This window comes from Diabrotica undecimpunctata, chromosome 3, assembly GCF_040954645.1.
Source record: "Diabrotica undecimpunctata isolate CICGRU chromosome 3, icDiaUnde3, whole genome shotgun sequence".
In the NCBI taxonomy this organism is placed as follows: domain Eukaryota; kingdom Metazoa; phylum Arthropoda; class Insecta; order Coleoptera; family Chrysomelidae; genus Diabrotica; species Diabrotica undecimpunctata.
The window spans coordinates 62,615,332-62,640,386 of record NC_092805.1 but is presented as its reverse complement, the minus strand read 5'-3'; the positions used below and the strand labels follow the sequence as shown (position 1 = coordinate 62,640,386).

General features: G+C 33.2%; 2 protein-coding genes across 2 annotated transcripts in view; one reads left to right on the top strand and one right to left on the bottom strand.

Annotated features, from left to right (window-relative positions):
- Positions 1-10,182, bottom strand: part of LOC140436853 (G-patch domain and KOW motifs-containing protein-like) — a 36,571-nt gene extending 26,389 nt beyond the window's left edge. Inside the window, exons 1-2 of the mRNA XM_072525997.1 lie at positions 9,958-10,182; positions 9,560-9,753 (exon numbers count right to left, since the gene is read on the bottom strand). Of these exons, the coding sequence (XP_072382098.1) occupies positions 9,560-9,753; positions 9,958-10,088 (325 nt within the window). The 5' untranslated portion in view covers positions 10,089-10,182. The remainder of the gene's footprint in view (positions 1-9,559; positions 9,754-9,957) is intronic.
- Positions 10,183-15,877: 5,695 nt separating this feature from the next.
- Positions 15,878-24,657, top strand: Nprl2 (Nitrogen permease regulator-like 2). Its single transcript, XM_072525996.1, has 5 exons — positions 15,878-16,286; positions 16,340-16,431; positions 16,485-16,747; positions 20,109-20,452; positions 23,742-24,657. The coding sequence occupies exons 1-5, from the start codon at positions 16,170-16,172 to the stop codon at positions 24,093-24,095; spliced, it is 1,170 nt and encodes a 389-aa protein (XP_072382097.1). The 5' UTR covers positions 15,878-16,169; the 3' UTR covers positions 24,096-24,657.
- The last annotated feature ends 398 nt before the right edge of the window (positions 24,658-25,055 follow it).

Below are 25,055 nucleotides of genomic sequence, written 5' to 3'. Positions count from 1 at the left end.
GGACTATCTCGTTTATGTTTGGCTAAAGTTACATAGTTGTTTTCATATTTTTCTTTAGCTTCTGTGTGTGAAATGTTTTCAGTCACCATCATTTTCTTAACAGATTTTTTGCTTTGAAAATTCACTGAATTTTTTTTTTAACATTTGCTATGTTCTTTCCGCTGCATAAGGTTCCTCTTTTGTTCACCATCATTAGCATTATGTTCCCCTCACTGATTTTTTCCTGTGCATTCGTTGCTTATATGACCACATCTTAGACATTAATTACATTGGATGACCCGTGGAATATAATATATTTCTACATCTAAATAAGTTTTTCTATGATTACTTGCAAGGGAATCATTTGTCCTTTAAATGTAACAATAACTGTCGATGTAGAGAATTCTTCTTCTCCATTTTTTCTTTTTACATTTATAATTTCAAAATTATATCACAATTTCGATTAAATGATCTGATCTGATCGTAATTCTGATTCCGATAAGTAAATATCAAATTATTTAATTAATCCTTTTTACTGTAAAAAATGTGGGTATGTATACTTTGTATCCTTTTTCTTTCAATGTTTGATTATATTAGTAAATTAGCGGTACTGTAAGAATTCAATTCACTTTGATTTTATTTATACCTACCTACAACATCCATATTTATAACATTTTTTAATATCGACGGCATTTAATATCAATCTTATTCTTAGGGTGCCTGTCCGTTCCGAACGTTGGCGATCATTCTGGCTATGATGACTTTGTTGGTTGCTATACGGTATAGCTGTGTTGAGGACTTTCTATACCATGCTCACAGGTTAGCAAGCCAAGATATTATTCTTTGTTCAGGGGCCCTTTTTCCTTCAATTTTACCTTGCAAAATGCATCGGAGTAGTTCGTATCTGTCTTGATTTCTCATTATATATCCCAAGTACTGCAGCTTACGGCCCTTCACGATGTTGACTAAATCCGCGGTTGTGTTCATCCTGTGTAGTACTTCTTGATCGGTGACTTTGTCTGTCTATAGTATCTTCAGGATCCTTCTGTATAACCGTAGCTCAATAGCCTGAAGTTTTGATAGAGTTTCCGCCTTCAATATCAACCTTTCTATTCCAATTCTATAAAGTTTACCACTATTACCTATTAGTATTAGTATTCAGTACTAAGACATAATATTGACCAGCATTGACTAATGAAGAATAAAAATTTATTGGCCTGTTGGAAGAAATAATATTACTTAATTATACTGACTTTGACTGACTCTACTGAAATTATCTGTATCTACCTGATTAATTAAATGTGGTCTTTAGTTATTACTTTCCTCGTCTGTAACCATAATTTCTATATTGTTCTGATCTATATTATTTTTTTCTCTATCGGGAGAATCATTTTTAACACTTTTAGGCATTAAAAAAAAACAGCCATCACCAAAAAGTTTTTGTATCTACCGTAATTATTAAGCTTGCTCGATATAAGAATTTAACTGTATTGCTTAAAAGACTTTACTTGACTGCTAATTAAGTGTAATTTAACTATTACCTACTAGTTTTAGCTACAAAAAATTTAAAAACTTATAGTAATTTTTAATTATTAAGTTTAACTCTGACAGTTATTTGACAATTTAATTGTTTTGGAATAGAAACCATTAATTTCAAGTCATCCATATATTATAACAGATCATTATATTTCGTAACTAGTGTTGATATATCTGATGATAGAATCAAGTTCAGTAGCTAGGGTATGGGGTTCAGTGCTAGATAAAACCACAGAGAATTCAAGAAGTTTGCTTGCTAAATTCTATGTATGTATTGGTCTGCATACTATCTATTGGTAGAAGCACAAAATATTTTCATCCATAGTCACTGTCCAACTTTGGCGAGTGGAGCTCTTTCATGCTTTCATATCCAGTATCGGCTCCAGATGTATTCTGGACCAAGAAGGGGCACCCTAAAGTACTTTACAATTAATTTCCATTTTCGTGGGTGTGCATTTTATACCTAATGCCCGATGTCAATTTTTGTTCCACAGCAGGTGTCACTAACACTTCAGCATCAGTGCTCCCATTACCTAGAGAGCATCCTCCATTCGCAGAGTTCAAGAGTGTCTTCTTACAAACTCTCTCTGATGATGGGTAGACCCAGAAACACGTATTAGGGAGTGGTAAGAGACTCAAATTAAATCGAAACGCAACCATTTTCGTATATTTATTGTCCTTACTCGACGCAATGAGTACAAGAAAGATGGTAATTTATATGGGTAAATTGTTGATGCATAGTGGAATATAAATATTCCCAGCATGGCTCTTAATGGCGTGATTAAGCGTGAGTATACAATTTACAAAGACCCCGTAGTTCGTCAAAACGTGAGAGATACAATGAGACAAAAACTAGAAACGGCTCAACAACAAGAACAGAGTGTAGAACAAAAATGGAGTTATATCAAAGACGTCATGCTGAATGCGGGAAAAGAACATCTGAGAAAGAAAAAAAGAGTAAAAAATAAAGAATGGATGACTGATGACATTCTACAGATGATGGAACAAAGAAGATTAATGAAAAACAGGGACGCGAAGAAATACCAAGAAACCAACCAGACAATTAAAAAAGAAATACGAAGAGCCAAGGAGACATGGATGCAAGAAAAATGTAAAATAATCGAGGAGCTCCAAGAGAAACACGATCATATAAATATCCACCGAAGGATTCGTGAAGCCACTGGTCAATACAAGAGGAGAAACACACACCTCCTCATAAATAAAGACGGTAATCTGGCGACGACAGTGAATGAGAAGTTGGTTACCTGGAAAATATATATCGAAGAACTTTTCTGGGACGACCGCGGCAACCTTCCGGAAATAAATTGCATGACAGGGCCGTCAATTCTAGAAAGCGAGGTAAAGGCTGCTTTACAACAGTCTAAGAATGGTAAGGCTACAGGTCCGGACGAAATACCCGTTGAACTTATTAAGGTGATGAGTGAAGTGAGCACGAAGGAGTTAACAGAGCTGAAAGTATCTTTAGTAAAAAGATAAAAAAAGTATCTAAGATACTAAAAGTATCTTAGATACTTTTGTTTAAGATACTTTTTGGTTCATTTAAAAGTTACTTTTACTTTAGATACTTCTTAAAAGTATCTAGTATCTTTTATCTTTAAAAGTATCTTTAGATACTAAAAGTATCTTAGATACAAAAAAGTATCTTAGATACAAAAAAGTATCTTAGATACTTACTCAGGACCTGAGAAATAGATACTTTTTATGATCCGACAAGCTTCGACCTGTCGCGCCGGCCGTAGCGGGAGAGACGATGTGTATTGTTCTTTGCATCCCGCCCGCCGGCCCGCAGCATTATCCGTTTATCTCGTTGGGTGTGACTCGTTGGAATTCCATGTTCGATGCTCTGAACCAGATTCTTAAGTCTAAAGAAAAACTGGAATCTCTATACGAAAAATTAAATTTTGCAAAACAAGATCGGCTCAGAGATACCGATCTAAATTATTTAGCAGAATTATGCCAAATACTAAAACCGTTTGCTTTGGCACTTGACATTTTTCAAGGCGAACAAAATATGTACTACGGTTTCCTTCCACCATCAATCGTAAGCTTGTTTGTTAAAATTGGAAAGCTTAAAACCAATAAGTTTAAATATGTGGAACCTATTTTGAACGCTCTGACAATATCTTTAAACTCCAGATTTGAAAAACTTCTTAAGTTGACTAACCAATCTGCAATAATTGCTGCAGTTATTAATCCTTTATTTAAAACACGTTAGCTTACTGCATTTCGAGGAATCAGGAATATCGAAAATGACCTTAGTGAAATTAAGGATTTGGTAATTACAGAAGCTATAAAAATTATTAAGGAAAATGAGGAACAATTAAAACAATTTGATGTAAGTACAAACTGTAACACTACTACTGTAATGAAAAGTAACAAAATGCAAAACGACTTCTTTGAATTTGATATTAACTACGAATACTCCGATCTTCAAACGCAAAACGAAAACACTGGCTGTACTGATTTAGATTATAAACGACAAGCTGAGCTGCAACTATTACAATATTTGGCCGATTCTGAAACCAACATACAAATGTTAAAAAAATATAATATTATAGAACAATTATTTAAAAAGTTCAATACGCCATTACCTTCCTCTGCAGCTTTTGAAAGAATGTTTTCTTTTGCAACTTTTATTAATTCACCCCGACGTCATGCCTTGTCTGATCATACTTTTGAAAATTTAGTTTTACTAAAAGCTAGTGGTTATACTAACTAGTTATTAGCTACCAAAATGTTACTATTTTTTATATCCTATCCTATTTTGTTTAAAAATTTAATTATGTTGAATGTTCTGTTTTTAATGCATAATGCATCTTATGCTGTTTTTAACACACGAATTTATGTTTATTTTATATTGTTTTGAAAATTTAATGTTGGATTTTTGTTTTCAATACATAGTTATTAGTTTGTAATGACTTAACGTCTTTTATTTCTTATCTACCCCAAAGCCCAAAGTATACCATTTCAAAGTACCTGCTGGCTTAAACTAAAATTGTATGATAATTTAAAGGGTTAAAATGATGTTTTTAAAACAAAAGTATCGACAATCTACTGTAGAGTAGTAGAGTATCGAGTACCTTTATATTATACCCTAAAAGTATCTTAGTTACTACAAAAGTATCTAAGTATCTTAGATACTAGAAAAGCATCTAAGTATCTTTGATACATAAAAGTATCTTACATACTTAAAAGTATCTTAGATACTTAAAAGTATCTTAGATACTAAAAGTATCTTAGATACTTAAAAGTATCTAAGATATTTTTACTCTAAATACTTTTCCGGTATTTTGTATCTTTAGATACTTTCACAAAAAAGTATCTTAGATACTTAGTATCTTAAGATACTTTTTGCCTCAAGTATCTTAAAAGTATCTAGATACTTTTAAAAAGTATCTTTTACAGCTCTGGGAGTTAACTGAACTGTTCAACGCCATATACGATTCAGGTAATATCCCAGAGGAATGGCTATTGTCAACATTTGTAACGCTACCAAAAAAAAAACGATCTGCGAAAACGTGCGAAGATTTCCGAACTATCAGTCTTATGAGTCATGCACAAATTTTTCTTAAAATCATACATGCCAGAATTTACAAGAAATGCGAAGAAAATGTCGGTGAAATGCAATTCGGATTCCGCAATTATATGGGTACACGTGAAGCACTTTTCACCTTACAAGTCCTACTTCAGAGATGCCGCGATGTCAGTTGTGATGTCTATATTTGTTTTATTGACTACGCCAAGGCATTTAACCGTTGTCAGCACCTGAAGATGGTCACCGCACTACAAAGAGTTGGATTGGATGAGAAGGACATTCGGATCATCATGAATTTATACTGGAACCAGCGTGCTCAAGTCAAGGTCGAAGACCAGCTGACCGACCAAGTGAAGATCATGCGAGGAGTAAGACAAGGATGTGTGCTATCGCCGACTCTTTTCAATATATACTCTGAGGAGATTTTTAATGAAGCCCTCACAAACCTAGACATGGGAATCCGAGTGAACGGTGAATACATCAATAATATCCGCTACGCCGATGACACTGTGTTACTAGCAACCAGCCTAAACGATCTGCAGGCCTTACTAGACCGAGTGCGAACTGTGAGCGTAACATACGGACTGAACCTTAATATTAAGAAAACTAAATTCATGGTTGTCAGCCGTACAAATTTAGATCCCGGGGCACTAATGGCAGGTAGCGAAGAGATCCAGAGAGTCGACAGATTCACTTACCTCGGAACTACCCTCAACGTACAATGGGACTACGCTCAAGAGATTAGATCCAGAATTGAAATGGCACGGTCTACATTTATTAAGTTGAGATCCTTGCTGTGCTGCAGTGATCTCAGTTTGGGAACCAAGATGCGAATAGTGAGGTGCTACGTTCTTCCAGTGTTACTGTATGGAGTTGAAGCCTGGACACTGACGCAAGCCACTGAAAAACGAATCGAAGCCTTCGAGATGTGGATATACAGAAGGATACTAAAAATATCTTATGTGGACCATGTCACCAACGTTGAGGTCCTACAGCGCATGACAAAAGAAAAAGAAGTGCTTAATTTAATTAAACAACGCAAGCTTGAGTACCTCGGCCATGTGATGCGGAACAAAGAAAAATATCGAATTCTTCAACTTGTTATGCAGGGTAAAGTATTTGGCAGAAGAGGACCGGGACGCCGTCGTATCTCGTGGTTGAAAAATCTCCGACAATGGTTTGGGATGACCTCAGCGGAGCTGTTTCGCAGAGCAGTCAACAAAACCATGATAGCCTTGATGATCGCCAACATCCGGACCGGATAAGGCACTGAAGAAGAAGATACAATTTACTTTAATTGCTATCGACACATTTAACTTCATCTATTTTATTTAACAATCTGTACTGTTAGGAACAATCAGTTATAGTTATAACTTTTTTAAAATAGGACATGTAGGTAAGAAACTCCAATGAAAACTTTCCTTCCTAAATTACCAACTAATGTATAGATAGTACTTAATAAAATAAATTAACATTTATAATAGCTATAATTTTTCTAAGATCTACTTGATAGGACGCTTGGTTTATAACACTTGAGGCTGCAAACTTCACCCTCTGTGTTTAACTATTCACTCGAGAGCAAAATCATTTGGATGTGCTTTAACTCTTTCTTTATTAGTTAGCATATTGTTCTTTTTTGTTGTTGTGTTTAGATAGAATCAATGTGACTGCTAGTTTCTATTGCTACACTGGTTGTTTGTAGGTATTCTTTTTGGTAACCTTCTAAATTATAGCGCTTTATACTGCTACAAATTATAGCTGCTATTCCTCAATGAGCTATATTATTATCTATACAGCGTTCCACGTTAAGAAAATAACATTGCGGAGATAGGGCCATGTATTTCTTATGGACGATAGAAGCGCAGCGATGAATACAAGCACGATTCAGGGTTGTATAATTTGTATTTTCGTTTTCACAGACATGAATTAAATAATTGTTTTTTAACGTAATTGACCAAAAGTGTCCATTCGAAACAAGAGATGAAAAGTAGGGAAAATGATTTTAATTAAATAAATAGTATTTACAAAAGATAATTTTATTTTATCTTATTTTAATTATAGTAACGACAGTTTATTTGTTTTTCGGTAAGAATATCATATACCATGAATCATAGAAATCAGTAGAAAATATTGCTTAGTTAAATCATGCACTTTGCCGGCTATTAAAGATTTAAAAGCAAATAAACGGACCGCTTGGAATGCGTATATCTAATTACTAATTGCAACTTAAAATAATACAGTGTGTGTATGTCAGCGATTTTATGTCGTTCTCTGAGACTACATAATGATAATAAGGCTTTGTGGTTCTTCGTTATTATTCTGACTTTACAGTTAAATGTTAATTGAAAATGAAAATTCGAAAAATTTATGGACAATCTAGTAAACCGCATGCCTGAGAGTTTTGGCAACACTGATCTCCATAAGCCTAATGTTATTTTCTTAATGTGAAACACTCTATAGATTGTTTATATGATAGATATTATATTTAGGTATTTTGAGGTGATTTTATTGGTAAAATGTGTTTCTGTGACTAGAAATAAATCAATGTTATTGAGGGGGATGGATTCTTTAATTTTATGAGCCTTTAGACTCATACCATTGGTGTTCCACTGGACTATCTTTAACAATAGAGTATCCATGAAGAGAGTTTTGAAACTAGTGTTGTAATTAGATTTATGATCTTTCCCATTTGGGTTATTAGATCACATATTTTTAGTTCTGTGAGATCAATTGATTGTGATTTTTGGATATTGGTTAAACCATTAGGGTTATTTGTTATGTTTTGCATTGAAACAACTTGTGCAAATGTGTCATCTGTGGTTACTGAATTCTTTGTGTATTTTGCATCCTCTGTAATTTGCAAGATGATTTTCCAGGAAATTTATGCATTCTATTGCAACAAATTGTCTTATTAGCAATACTATTGAGAATATTTACTCCATCCTTATGTTGATAATATAACCATATATTGCCACCATGAAATAATAGATGTAAGTATGATTTCAATGTATACAAAAAAAAATAATAACTAAAATGAAAGCTAAAATATCTATTAAACTATTGTCTACGATACTTCTTCTTCTTCAAGTGCCCTGGCCCTTGCTTACTGTCTATTTTTCCCTGGAAAATCAATTACAAATCATCTACGATACTACACAGTCATATTACTTGGATTAAAAAAAAAATTGAGTGTACCATTGCATATGTTCCAATGTTATTGTCTTCAGGTTGCTTTTCTCAGCAATCTTTACATTTTTTGGTTATTTGTCTGCATGTACTAAACAACATACTCCCCCATTCCAATACTGGTCTGCATATAGTTTTGTATTTGATCTCTTGGGTCTTGAATGTTGAACCACTGAAGTGCTCATAGCATGCAATAACTTTTTGTTAATAGTTTGGACATGTTTTTGAAGTTTAATTGGCTATCACTTATTATTTTGAGATATTTTACATAGTTTTCTGACTTTATGATTATATTATATAAACAAACAGAAGGAGAGATGCCCTTTATTTTGTGTTTATACATGAAAAATTATAAAACATGAAAAAAATGAATTCTTGTAGACTGACGACACCCCATCCAGCATGAAAAGATAATCAAGTACTAGTGCCAAAAATGAACCTCTTTCTTACACACTAGGTAGTATTTATATAGCTGAGTTCATATAACCCATTTGACTGATCCCATTTGACAAGCCATGAAATATTAGCTGATAATATAACATTAGGTCATTGAATATCTTGTGATGTATATAAATGCATTTTTTATGCACTATGTTCAGTATTCATTAAGCCTTATTCATTCTCCATTACACTCCATTTTACATATTATTGTATCTGACAAAATAGTTTTTAGTTTGAGTCTATGATAATTATTTATTCTTAACTATTGTTGGAATATCAACTTATTTTGTTTCTAATTTAATTGCTGCTTGTAATGAGCAACAATTTCACTGACAAAGGTACCACTGTTGGGTGATATGGACTTGTTTAAAAAATAAACACTGTTGTGCTAAAAACATATAGTAAACTGTTGGAATATTAAGACTGTGATAATTATAAAGTCAGGCCCTCTTTGTAAAAGGTTGCCTATTAATTGAAAGAACTATACACTGATATTGATTCATTTTCAGACCTCTGTTCACAGATGTCGAAGACAGTGAAAATTACATTTAAACACATTTCGCATTTTTAAAGATAAATTGTTTCTATTTTCTTGTAAATTTAAGTAATATAAATTGCAACATAGTGTAGTAGTGAATAGCTGGTTAATAAGCCAAAATAAAGATTTATTATTGTGCATTTTTTCCTCTGGTACTTATTAATTTGGTAGCAGCCTTCTAAATTGAAGAAAAAATATTTTAACCTATCTTACATGTGTTAAATTGGAACAAGGATCTGCACAACTATATCTTGTAAACAATGCTTTTCTAGTCTAGTTGGGTATTATTTACAATAGAGTACAACAATGTTAAAAATACGAACCTTTTACTATCTCCCGAGCTGCCAATTCTTCTGTTGTTAAGTCAGAATCAGGTCTGTTGTCTTCAATTGAATCATTTCCATTCTTTGTAGCGTTTTTTTGTTTAGCTTTCATATCCCTAACTCTTTGTAGCAGATCTTTCTGATTATCCTTTAGAGGTATAATTAAAGGAGCTTTTTCAACTTCTTTTGATTCACTAAAAGTCATAGAGTACCACTTTAATGTTTCTGTTAAAACAACTTATTTAGAATGTATAATGTTGTTGGAACATTTATTTTATAATTGTAAACCGTATCAGTTTGTATTAACATATTTTGAAAATAAAAGAACATTAATAATCATATACTAAAATTTTAGTTTTACATCTGGTAACCTGTAACCTAATAAAATAGTTACTTACTCCTTCAGTTTGACTGATTGACCCTCTAAACTGACAATATAATCAACTTTTTTATCTAAGGGTTTGTTAAAAATCAATGGTTTTTTATTCGTTTTGCTAAATCCAAAGGAAATTTTCTTTGAAGGGTCCATATTTCCGAAAAATTTATGATCATATATAAATATAAATAAATCAGAACATTATTGACAACTGATTGACATCATCCCGAATACGTTGCGGTGAAGATAGCTACAAGCTACAAAGAAAAGAACTGAAACTGACAGAGATAGAACGTCCACAGAACGCCGAAATATTTGCGTTTGGCAGTGTTGCCATGTCCTTAGAATATATTTGTGTATAGACCGATAGACGCTTTATAGAATAAATTTCTTCTAGAGACATATACATTAGCGCACTTCAAATGAGCAATTTGCCCACAGTTATTAGATATACTTATACTTCAAAAACTCCTGTAGAAGGCGACTCCATAAACTCAAACCCAACCCTCCTTACTCAAACCCTGGCCGTCACCAAATTATATCATGAAAGATAGAATTATGGGGAAGTGGGAAAGGAGTTCGAACGAAGAAATTTATCTTATACATCCGCGTTTAATAAAATTTTGATGTCATTGATTTGCAAACGGTTTTGAAGTTATACTTCTATAGGTACGCGCGTTCGACGTTGGAAATTTGTACGGGAGTGAATCGGCAAAATCATTACATATGTAAGATATAGGTAAGAGAGAGACGGAAGATATATTTTCTCTCTCTTTTTCTCTCAAGAATAAAAATGTTCCTTTTGTTAATATATATAATATTTATTAATATTATTATTATTTTTCCATTCTGTTCAGATTTGTCTTGAGCCTCGTTAGGCATGTTAAATTATAAATTAAAACTTGTAAATATCTTAAGAAAGTTCAAATGTGTACTTATATCATCGAGTCTCTAACTCGATGACTTATATACACAACCTAGCAGTGAAACTCCTGTGTTAACGAGTAAAACAATGATTGGCGCATCACCTAGTGACCGGGCGCGTAACTATATATACATGGCGCTAAATTCAAAAGTTTAGTAATATTACCTAGGATTGTGAACTCATTTTAAAGCAAAGGAAAATCGATATAATCCTAAAATAACAAGAAAAATCCTAATCCTATACGATAATAAGTATTTTTCGTATACTTTTTGGGTTTTCTTGTTATGTTAAGACTATATTTATTTTCCATTACATTAAAATGCCAAAGTGGTTAAAAAAATTAAATAATAAAATATAGAATAAAATCTTTATTTATAATAGAATGTTACAAGAAATGTTATATGTTACAAGAAATATTAATAATACAAGCCAAGTGTAGTATAATTTAGTTTTCTTAAGATAAACTAGAGGCTGATCCAAACTGTCAAACTTCCACCAAAGAATTCAAACATTGGTATATAACATTCAATATTTTTTTAGAAAGCAATCAATCTAAAGATAAATCTCTAGAAAATAAAGATAAGTACATGCTTTTAATAAATTTAGTCTATGATTACATAAGCGACGCAATCAATCTGGAAAACCAATTGCTTTTTTCACACGCACTCTCACAGATTCTGAATGAAAACATTAGGCAATTGAAAAAAAAAGCAAATGCGTTGAAGTATTAAAAAAATGCAGACATTATCTGGTAGGAAAGCAATTCTTACCAATCACAGATTAAATCACTATTTTGTTTATATAGAATGCCAGCATATATAAAATCTGACAAGGAGAGCTAGCTTTACTTCACAAGAATTTATTAATTATCTACACTCTAAAGGAATATACTCAAGTAGAACATCTTATAATCATGAAGGAAATGGTTAAGTCGAAAGATACAATCAGTTATATGGAAATTGGTGAATCTAGCATTGAAAACCAAAAATTTAGACATCACTAAATGGAAAACTGCTTTACCAGGTCCACTGCCCTATATACGAAGTTTACTGTTGAATTGAATTGTTATATTATTGAATCACGATAATGATAAAGATGAAAGTCCAAATAACACATTAGAGAATTCCACTACTAAATCAATACCAGATGAGACAGAAAATCTACCTGTTCAAAAACCTGATGATAATGATGAAAAAAGATTGGAAAAGTCAGATTTTTAATCTAGCTGTAAATCAGCTGGAGCTAAAAATACACCAAGATCGTTGCAATATTTTGTTCAAAAATAGGGACGGGTGAATGTAGTATAATTTAGTGTTCTAAATGTTGTGACAAGAATTTGTCAGTATTTAAACAATTTTTTGTAATTCTACTCTTCTAAAAATTTTTCTAATAAATGTTTCTCTTAAATTTTGTAATACAATTTTGAAAATCTTTTATAACACAAAAACAATTGAATTAAAAAAAAATAAATTTTTAGAATATTTTTTTGAAATATGTTTAGCAGCATAAATTTATTAACAAAACTAATTTTATTTGCTCTTGAAAATGATTGTAAACACAATTGAAAGCTCGAGATAAAACGATGTTATGAGTGAGTAGAGTTGATAAGATAGTACCGAACTGTAAAGTTATAAATAAATATATTCATATAAATTCGAACCGCTCGTTTTATTTAATCTCGCTACAGTTGGTGTCACGGTGTGAGATTAAAAAAAAATTAATTCAGCAGTAATTTTTGAAAAAGACTTTTGAAAAGTATTGTTCGTCGGGAACATCCGCGTAGTTCGGTAGTGATCTTTGTACGAAAGAACATTTAAAAAGTACGTGTGTGCCTGACCAAAGATGCTGCTAGTAGAACTTTCAGTAAAACAGTTGCGAGAGCAACTAGAAGAACGCGATGAAGACTGCACCGGGTCCAAGAAGATACTCCAAGAACGACTGAAGACAGTTCTCAACAAGAATGGAGACGACCCAGAGACATTCCAGTTTCAACCAGCAGAAGAAGCCGTTCTAACTAAAATAATTGATGGAAAATTCGAGAATGTTTCCAAAAGATTCGATGAAACGTCTCAAATGATAGAAGAAACTCCTGAAAAAAATGATAATAAATTCGAAAATGTGTCTAGAAGATTCGACGAGAAATTTGAAAACGTCTCGCAAATGATTGAAGAAACTTCTAAAAAAAAAAATGATGAAAGATTCGATGAAACTTCTCAAATTATTAAAGAGACAAAACGACGAGAAATTCGAAAATATGTCTAGAAGATTCGACGAAGTATGTATTCAGAACAGTGAGAAGTTTAAAGAAGTCTCTAAAACATTCGATAAAGTAGAAGAGAAAATCAAACAGTTAGAGAGCATGACAACCAATATAAAAGTGCTACCACCAGTTAATACAGTAGCCTTAGATCCGGTAGTGAAAGAAGAATCACCTAGAGGCACACATCATATGCGATTCAAATTGCCACCATTTGACGGAAAGTCTTCTTGGTCCATATACCTTAGACAATTTGAAGCTCTTGCGACAGCCAATCATTGGACAGAACAAGAAAAAGCTGTTTCCTTAACTGCTGCTTTACGAGGTGATGCTGCGGATATCCTAAAATCGATTCCTAAGGGTCAAGAAAAATGTTACCAGACCTTGTTTACTAGACTAGGCAAACGTTACGGACATGCCCATCTAAAACAAGTCTACAAAGTACAAATAAGAAGTCGAATCCAACGAGCAAGTGAGAGTTTGCAAGAATTTGAAGCAGATTTTGCTCTTATAGTGCTGTTGGCCTATCCAGAGGCACCGGACAACATATTGGAAGAAATTGCTGTAGATACCTTCATCAATGGGTTGAGAGACAGTGAACTACAGAAAGCTTTACGATTAGCAAGACCGAAAGTTTTAGATGAAGCGCTCGCCATTGCCTTGGAACACGAGCTTCGCGGAGCTATCGAGTACGAACCTCTGAAGAGAGCGACGTACAAAACGATAAACGTCTGGAGGAATCGTAAAGAAAGTAGTTCGTAACATGATGCCGAAGAGAAGTGAACCCAGATGTTGGAATGTAAACGACGTAGGTCACATTCGTCGAAAATTGCATGAAAATAATACAACAGTCAGAAAGCTAGAACAGATCGAACACTGGGCTAGAAAAAGTCATTCAAATGCTGAAGCTCAGTCAAGACGGCCATACAGTGCAAACCATAATCATTGTCTTGAATTAGAAGAACGACTTTACCCCGTGAGACGAACCACCGTCATTAATGATCAATGGCAGCCTCAACAGCTACAAGACGCTCAGGCAGATGATCCATGTATAAAAAGAGTATTGGATTGGATTCGTCGAAGTGGTCGACCTTTTTGGCAAGACATTAGTACATTTAGTTCCGAAGTCAAGTGTTACTGGAGCCAATGGAATTGCCTAGTACTAAAAGATGATCTTCTGTATAGAATCTTTGAGGACGATGATGGTACAGAAACTAAGCTTCAGTTGATTGTACCTAATAGTAAAGTGTCAGAAGTATTGCGTCAGTTGCATGACGGTGCATCAGGTGGACACTTTAGTATTAAGAAGACTCTGCAAAAGGTTCGAGAACGGTTCTATTGGGTGAACTGTAAAGATGATTTGGAAGATGAGGGTTGATTTGCTAAGGTTGAGGGAGTAAAGGAAGAAGGAAAGGCTGAGGTCTAGGAGAGTGAATAGCAGTTGCATACGATATTGGGGTATTAGTGTGAGTATTTAAAGGCTGGTCTGTGTGTACTGTATAGGTAGGTTGGATGTTGGTGATTTGTGTAGTTGTTGTGGGTTGTGCGGTGGAAGCTTGTGTGGTGGTGGAAGGTGTAGTATGGAAAGGAGGTGTGACAGACGCACGGGACAGCTGCAAAGCAGCGATTAACCAGTCTATCTGGTCGACTGGAAGGGTGTTAATTAGGTTGGAGACAAAGGAGTCGGTATAAGTGTTTATTATGGAGGTTGTGGTATCTTCGTTAATATGTAGGGTGGGTATGGGTAATGTGGTGCCTGTGTGAGTGTATGTGTGTACATTGATAGGAGTAGATGGAGTGTTTGTAAGTGGTGGAAAGTCTGTGTTGTCATTGGGTATTGTATTCGTGTTTGATCTGTGTGTGTGAGGGGAATCAGGAGGTTCTGCCGGTATAGGGTTGTTAGACCTTTATTAAACGGGTCGAACGGGGCATATTTCAATTTGGAATGGACAAGAAGATATCTGTTTTCCTATACTCTGTGCAATGTATAGGATGGCGGGTTGCCAGACTATATTCTACTCTTTTTTGTTTGTTGTCTGTCCCTCGTTGTAAACTCCTCTACGTAGTATATAGCTTTTGCAGGGTATAGGGAGTTCCCTTCTTAAAAAAATCAAGTTCAGGATAGCCTGAGTTGGCCAATCGCCGTCACTGAAAACCAAAAAACAACAGCAAAGACTTGCGTAGGTGGCCTTTCTTACGAAAAAATTGCCGTTCAATCTCTAGGAGAAGAAACACGCACAAAACTACCTGACCCGACCTTTCCCAGTCTTCTGATGTAATTTGCATTACGTCTCGGCTCGCAGTATTCGGTGGTTGCTTACACTCAACCACCTAGTTCTGGGCGCACGCGTCTAGTTACAGCTTTTTTCCTCTGGCTTTTTCGCTTTTGCGTCGGTTTTCTTGCGTCGGCGCGTCCCAAGCGATCAGAGCTTGTGTTCATGTGTTTACTTATGGTAAACGTCTGATCCTGCATTGTACGAACCGCTTCTGTGGCATAAAAATCTGAAAACCTGAAAATTATAAGAACTACTGCTGAGTGAGAGGACTGAGCCACCGAACTATACTGACACTGACACTGAGCTGACTAATCTTGATCAACTTCTGGTTCTTTTTTATAACATGTGTATAACCTTTGCCGACGCTAAAAAATGACAGTGGAATTTCCTTCTATATTCTTTGACTCCACTGTAAACTCTGTGGAGTCTCCACGTCTTCACATCCACACCGCAACCATTATAACCTTTCGCATTAAGAATCAAATGATATAAAGCATAAATCAGTTAGTGATATGTGATCTGTAAAATAAAGCTAAAAGCTAGATCTAACTTTAACATCACAAACCATACATTTCAACAAGAACCAAACCGAGCTGGTAATTCGCCTCGTAGCAAAACCAACAACCCAAGAGAAGAAGAAGTATAAGAAGAGAAGATGAATATCTGAACTGAGACACTGAGAGGTTATAAATATTTTAAATTGTATATGTATAATGTAATTTTTCTTTAATTTATTCTTTACATATTTTTATTTTAATTCAAATATCGTCTCTAAAATGAATGTAAAGGAATTATTAAAAAACCGTATAGAATTTCCAAGAAAAGAAGGTCCTATTCGTTGTATATTTTTTTGTGAATTTCATCCCACTGCTGGTCCTATAATATCATGTCAAGTAATTAAATGAAATACTTGTACATTTCATATATTTATAACTTTATTTTATAGGTTCCTGAAAACTATATATCTAAAGAACTATTTGATAGTATTAGTGTTTACATTATAACAAAAGCAGAATTGCAAAGAAGTGTCATAACAGTGTAAGAATAACAATGCTTTTCTGATTATTGAATGTTAAATATCAATATTTTAGAACACTTCAGGACTACAAAATCCTTGGTTTTCCTGTTAGAATCGATGATAAAGACAAATATATGAGAAATGCTTTTCACTTTAATTTATGTTTTGTCTGTGACAGTGATGCTAGGACAGTACAGTATGAATCAGTTGTTCAGAAGTTTTCAGATTATTTAGTGGCGAGGGAAATGGAAAGTGATTTTTTGTCACAAGAAAAAATGACAAAAATAAAGCTGACACCAATACTGACGCAAGTTAAGGAGGAACTAAACACCAAAGGTTTGTAGTTTTATCGTTGTATGTGTAATATAATAATTGTTATCGTTAACTTATGCAGTTAAGAACAGTATGTGTAATTACCACATACTTAATATTCCTAATGTGAAAACCTCCTAATTTGATAAAAGACAAAAAACTAGTTTATTATTATTGTTAAACTTATTTCCAATTTTTCAGCAAAACTAAGAGTAAGATTAACCAACAAAAAATATGAAAATAAAGAAAAAAGACTACAAAAGTCCACATTGTAGAAATTAAAAGTTGCTGAACCTATACAAAGGAGACATATATTTCAGATATTGTGTGTGGAATATTATGATACTATACTCTAACAAACAAAAAATGAAAATAGTCATCCAAAGTCACGCATCGTAACTGCTTGAAAATAGCCAAAATCTCATAACAATCTCAGAAATTTAGAATGCGATGTGTAATGCGTAATGTGAAGGCTGTGTGTAAGAAAATATGTCTGCTTATAAAAATAAAAATAATACATTAGATCTGGTTTATAAAATAAGTTTTCATCAATCATATTGTTACAAATACAATCCTCCTCCAATTGATCCTATTTATTCTGCAGTCAACCAAATGAAAGGCAATTATCAAGATTCAAAGTTTATTTCTGAGTAAAATTTAATGGGGCTTAAAGCTGAGTTAGTCTATTTAATAGCGGAGTTAATCAATATTCTGACATCATGTTGAAATATGTTTACACAGCAAAACAAAGATACAATAGGTAAATCAGCAGCTGAATTAGCAGCTAAATCCATGATTGCTGCAACTACACAACAAAACAAATACTTTAATTTTACAAGTGTCAATAAAAAACTAAAAATTCTGCCAATGTAAGAACACTGGAATACAAAGTATACATTTAATTTGCATGGTATGGAACAGGAATGATGACACAGCCCAACAAAATGAAACAAATTGCTGCTTGAGGAATAATAAATTTTTAATATTTTTGATTCTCTGATTACAAAAATGTCTTCTTTTTTTATAGTAGTTTTTTTGAAATCAATTTTATAATATTAACTTCGCTTGGAAAGATATACACAAAGGCACCTGGAAATCACCTGACAGGCTTACAGTAAATATGATAGATCATGTTAGTGCAAACTTGAGACAGAAATTGAATATAATAAATGTCCACACTAGCAGATGAACAAATGTGGATTCTGATCACTACCTGGTTGAAAGTAGGCTAAGAGTCCAAATTTTAAACATAAAAAAGGAAATAGGTTCCAAACATGAATGGTACAATGTAAAAGGACTCAAAGATACCAACAAAAATAGAAAATATATACAAAATATAAATATCAAACTAGAAAACAGATTAAGGCATGAAAACATAAATGAAGAGTGGAAAGGGTGCAGAAATATTATGAAAGAAACAGCTGAAGAGTTATTAGGCATGGAAGGCAAACAAAGAAGAACAAGAGTGAATAAATGGTTTGACAAAGAATGTCAGGTTATAACAGAAAGAAAAAAACAGCATGCTTACTGATGTAATAGGGGTGCAGAAGCCAACAAGCAGAGAAGGAATATAAATAACTATGTAAAGAAGAAAAAAACACTGCAGAAAGGTGAGAGAAAATATTACCAAAGAACTACATGAACTAAGCAATCCAACAGACAAGAACATTTTACCAGAAACTGAACAAAAACAGAAAAGAATTTAAACAAAAGATGTGAAGAGATAAGTAGGGTAATATATTGACGGCAAGAAAAACTATTAAGATGGAATTCCTGAATGCCACTTAAAATGTTTTAGATTATATTGATATATTAGAAAGCTGAAACTATTGTATTAGAATCTTTTCGAGAGTCAATTTCCGTCCACACGTAAAAAAACACATTTTTTGTTGGTCTTAGTTTATCAGTAGAAGTTCCAGCAACAACTGTAAAATAATTATAGTTTATTTGCTGGCTAAAATATGCTGCTTGATCAGGCAGTCTAGACAGTAAAGAAGTTACTACTTTCAACTGCTCATTTTTTCTCAAGCAACTGGATCAACAGTTAGTCAGCGGAGTTCCAAAAGCGATGCTGTAGTTAACATTCACATACTTCGAAAATAACTAAGCTTCACATGCATAGGCTGAGGCCTCTTCGAAGATAATGGTCGAAAAGTTTGTTAAAATTCAAGTCACATGGCAAGTAGACCCTCATGCTTGTCTTGCTTCTACAGTAATGACACCCCGTACATGTTATAGATTCTATAAATTTTTTGGTGCAGTTTCTTTTTTCATAATTTTTTGCACCCACTCTATTGCCACCTCTACGTTTCCTGGGTAGCTCCCCAGTAATAAAAAAATTTAACAATTCTTTGTATGCGGTCCTTGCTTAAAATTTTTTGATTTCTAGAAACGACTTGGCACATACTCTAATCATCTTAGCCTCACACAAACGTACATGGTATTTTATCGACACTGCAGCATGATTAGATTTCCCTCTTTTTGGTTTCTGTCCCTTACAATAAGCCAATATCAGAAGGTCTTGTGTACATTTATCTTTTGACTGATAAAGGTAGGCATGAAAATCTATTACTTGCTTCACCATGGGTGTGGTACAATAATAGAGCAATCCGGATAGTCCGTTATGACCATAAGTTGGAAAGGTCGGCAGTGCTTTTGGTGTATTTCTGTAACAATACAACTCTTTTAATAAACTTTTCTGTAGCTCTACCCAAGGTTAAAACGCGAAAAACAAATGAAACTACATAAAGATCAAACGATTGTTGCAGAAGTCTAAAATCATAAATTTTAATATGAAGCACTTACCTAGCAAGTTTATCCACATTCTTTTTATGTGTTTCTGATTTAAATGTGTGTGTGACTTTTTATGTGTTTCTGTTTCCCTGTTCATTAGGTTTAACAAAACAACCATTTTCATTTATAAACTCCATATTAATAAAAAAAACTGTTCCTAATTCGCCAAAATACAACTGTTTAATCCCTTGAATAATTATAAACTACTGAAAATTGTTTTCTTCAACACAGCTGTTGTAGTAGTGTGTTCTTCACGTGAACCAACTGGCAAATTTCATTGGTAGTAGAACAAACAGCGAGTTATGCAGGTAAACAGTCGAAGCACAGAGTTCTGCAAATAACTGTAATTTTCTCGACATCATTTATGTGCTAAAATAAACTTATTAAAAAACATAATTTTCGAAACTTTTGTCGATTAGCGAGTTTTGCAAATAATGCCCTCATATTATAATTATCTCGATTTTACAACTATTTGATAATATAACTAAGTGTTTCAACAAAGTGATTACAAAACAATTGTGTTATATTTATTGTAATTCCGTATATAAGAATTGAACTATGGATAAGAAAATAAATATTGTGTTTTTTATAGGGGAATGTGCTTTGACTGAAGGAGCCACAACTACCCATCTAAAAGTATGCAGAATAAGGCTTGATCCATCTCCAGTTATGGATCACCAAGTTCCAATATTCATAAGGGAACTTCCAGAGCAACAATGGGATCTGACTACTCAGCAAGTTACCCCATATATTGATGGCTTTAATCACGTAGCAAAAATAGCTACACTTTCAGATGTGGAGAATAATCTAGTCAAAGCTTGTGTTCAGAATTTGGTTTATTATGGAATTGTTGCTCTGGTACCATTGTTTCAATATGGCAATGTGTATTGTACAACTCCAAAGTTGAAGATGATGGCACAAGATGTTGACTTACAAGTAAGTTACCTAGTTTTTTTGTTTTTCTATAGACTAATTAGAAAATACAATATTCTCACTAATTAAAAATCTCATATGCATATTTCATAAATTATAAAACTTGTCTTAAATTTGTCTAAAAGATCGTCCCTAAATGGCTAGAGCCCTATAAGAGTAAAAAGTCCTTTATTATTATATATACCGGGTAACCTAACCGTTACGTGTCGGCCTCTGTATGAAAAACGGTCTAATATTCAAACTTTTTTGGGAATATACAGGGAATATGGGAATATACAGGGCCGTTAACACTACAATTATTTAAAAATGTCAATTATACAGGGTGCTTCAAAACATATTCATCATCATAAGTGGCTCGACAATCCGTTGTGGATCTTAGCCTGCTCACAAAGAAGTCGCCACTCCTGTCGATTCCTGGCAACTTCCCTCCATCTTCTTACTCTTAGAATCTGTAGGTCTTCTTCCACATTATCAATCCATCTTCTTCATGGTCGTCCTCTACTTCTTGTGCCATCTGGTTTTGAAAATGTAAAACTCTTCGTGTATTCGTAATCTGACATCCTAGCAATGTGTCCGTCCAGCGCATTTAAGTTTCTGCACTTTAACAACGAATTTCACAATATCTGGATCGGTGTATAACTGACTTCAAAAAATATTGGTATATCAAAATTTTATTTTTTCTTACAGAACCCCCTATATTTGATGATGATATTGAATTGTCCTTAAAAAATAAGCTATAAAGAGTTATCTATGTGTTCTGAATTTTCTCGATTTTTCTAAAAATGTACGGTTTTAGGAAACTTAAAATGTTTCCATGAATTGACTGTATGCCATATTAGTTAAAAAATTCGAACATCGAAGTAAAAACTTCGTTTGCGGTAAAATATTTAATGAAAAAATTAAATTAAAATCCAAATAAATTTAAATACGATTCAGAACGTTTTCGGACTTATCAGTCCATTTTCAGTCCTGAACCTAAAAAGTAACCAACTCGCCACATCTTATTCACTTCTAATTTCAATTTCATACTTCCCGACATTTGATCCCTTATTACTATATCAGTTCGCAACCAATTGTCTTTGAATTAAAAAAAAATCTTGTTTTATGACATTTCAAATAACAACACATAATTTTTTTACCATTCATTCTGTTTAACATCACAATTTAGTCAGACAATTAATAATTTTATATTCAATTATCTATGATTTCCAATCCATACATTTAACTGACACACTGCTACTTCAGGAATCATTAAGTTTCTTTTCCATTATTACTTTTTCAATTCTACCTTTTTCGAACCAAAAATTTTTAACTTCACAATTTTACATTACCAACTTTTAGCATATCTATACCTCTTTCTATTCTTACCACTACCACATTTTTTATCTTAAGACCCCTCTAACGTTGATTCAAAAATAAAATCTTTCTTATTATAATATTATTAACTTCTCTCATTACCAATAATCTTAGAATACACACATTTTACCAACCAATTAAAAAATATTTATATTCTAATAAATACAATTTAACTTTCCCTGAGACATAGACAACCAACTTTACATCTCACCTATAGTTACAACTTCAATACATTTTTCTTCATATTACTTAATTTATCTTTAAATTTACTTTCTTCATATATTAAGATAATGAATTATCATCATCATCATCATCATTTTGGCTTTACAACCCTGTGTGGGTCCTAGCCTCCCCAAGAATTTTTCTCCAGTCGTCCCTATCCATCGCCTTCCTCCGCCAAGCACGTATTTCCATATTTCTCATATCTTGGTCTATGTTATCTAGGAATCTTGTTCTGGGTCTTCCTCTTCTTCTTTGGCCAATAGGTCTATCAAGGAGCGTTTTTCTAGCTGGGTCGGTTTGCTCCATCCGCATTACATGGCCTACCTACCTCAGACGTCCTATCTTTATGTGTTTTACGATATCTGGTTCCTGGTATATCCTATAGAGTTCGAAGTTGTATCGTCTTCTCCAGACACCATTTTCATTTACCGCTCCATAGATGCGCCTTAGTATTTTTCTTTCGAAACATCCTAACATGTTTTCATTGCTTTTTGTTAAAGTCCAGGTTTCTGAACCATATGTTAGGACTGGGCGTATTATTGTTTTGTAGAGTTTTACTTTTGTATTTCTTGATATAACTGTAGATTTAAAAAGGAGATTAAGCCCAAAATAGCATCTATTAGCCGTGCAAATTCTGCGGTTTATTATTGCATTATACATACTTCAATTCATAAATTAAAATAAATAAAAATAATAACCATTTTCTTTAATTTTAATTAACTAATTATATAAAGTTATATCAACAGATCGGTCCTTGATCTGGTTTACTTCTTAAAAACAAACTATCAATCATGTCATAAATGTCATTGTCATTGAGACAGTAAATTATTATTTCCGGCGTCTCTAATTTTGCTGGCAAACTCTCGCATACCCTTGTTTATGTGGAAATTTTACTTCGAGTAGGGACATGCTGTTCCAGGATAGTTATCCATTTACGTCGGCATTATGCCGTATAATTTATTACTTTTAAGTATGACATTTACAATTTAAACCCAACCACTGTTTGGTTCTTTCGGTTAGCAGCGCAAGTACTCCAAAGTAAGTAATCTAAACCACATTTTTCATTTAACAGTTTCAATATACATTCACGTTTTTTTAAATTTATTGAGGTTACTTACTTTTTAGGTTTACTGAAGATGAACTGATTAGTCCGAAAATGTCTGAACTTTTTGGATTTTTAATTTTAATTATTAATTATTAATTATTAATTTATTGAATAGGTAAAAAGAAATAAGAATAAGACTTACAATCAATCTATTCTACGACCAACGACCAGTTTCGCATATTATAATTTGCTATACATCCTCAGGTCAACGGTACATGGTAAAATAAATGCTGAAAATATAATAACCCGTATTAGGGTGCTGTCTGGTACAGAATATACAGCAACTATGCCAATATTATATGTGTGCAATTATTAAATATGAATTTAAATTGATTAAATAAAAATTAAGTGAAAAACGATCTAGTAAAATTGAAATTAAATAAATAAATCTTACTTACATGCCGATACAAGGATTATTATTAAATGTTTGAGAAAACATAGTTTAAAAATCCGTTTTCTATCTATCGTATCTATTTTTTCTTAAACTATAATCGACAATACCAAAAAAATGGTTTATTGAAATACTTATTTAAAATGATGTTTATTGGACATCCAAACATCTTAAGTAACTCTTCAACAGTTAAATTAATCTACAAATATTATTTTTAGCACAGATGCTTAAATTTCGTAGCCAAATCAAAAAGACAGCCTCCAACCATCCGAGATGTTTTTAGATTGTATGCTGCTATGACTAGGGGCACTACCATCCGAGATCTCTGCATTAGATTTAACCCTTCAAATCTTCGAATTAACGAGCGAAAACTTGTACAGTTTGGGGTGTTGGAAGGGATCATTCGCAGGGTACACAAATATCCTGTAATTTTATCGGATCAATCTGATTTGGAAAAAAGTTTATCAGGGGCATCAAGTTTAGATGAGCTGTGTTGTTCCATTGGAGTGTCTTCACAACAGCTAGAAGATCAGTTAGACAGAGATCATAATGTCATGTTATTATGGAAGTAAATATCATTGTTTTTAATATAGAAATATTTTTGAATCAATATATTCCTATAACCTATCACGAGTGATTCTATGGGTACCACAAGGGCAAGCTTAAAGAACACTTTTGGGAACAATCTATTTAAAAGCTTTTGATGGTTGGCGAACTTGACAAAATTGATCAACCAATCTATATATCTATAATAATAATTTTATAATTTTAAAAATTACGTAAGTATATTTGGTTGTAAACTGATTTTGTTGACAACCCTGTAATTTTCAAAGTGAAATAGGTGGTGAAATAGAATATTTCCTTTTTTTTTATTGAGTTCGCACCGGGACTCTATCTCTCTCTCTCTCTCTCTCTCTCTCTCTCTCTCTCTCTCTCTCTCTCTCTCTCAAAATCACACAAAATTATATCTCAAACCGCCTGCATTTTCTCCGTGGTCTATATTATGATAATTCTCCATGATTAGCTCTCACAATTCCAGCCCGATCGACTTGGAAGGTACACAGTAGCTGCAGGAAGCAGACGCAAGTTTTCATAGGACTCCCCGAAAGCCTACTGTATCGAGGTAAACTTTTTCTTTAAAAAACAAAGTGCAGTGATAGCATTAAACACACAAGCAGATTGTTTTCTCAGAAGGGAATATAATTAAGTAATTGAAGAGCTTAATGTGAAACAATGACAAGCCTCAAAAAGGCAAAAGTGAGATATTTGACTTTGAATGTTAAAAATAATATAAAATCCAGTAACAACTTTTGTTGTTTTAATTTAGATATGTGAGTGCACGTTGCGCTATGGAACTATATTTATAACAATATTAATAAAATTACTCCAAAGTTGAGATAAAAATAGTCTTTATTTTAAAAAAATGTGGCTTGTTACATTATTACATTAATGATAAGTACCCCAAATCTTATTTAATCAACCAACTCGGCGACCTCATCAGCAACATCAGGGCTGACATCCTCTTGTAAACT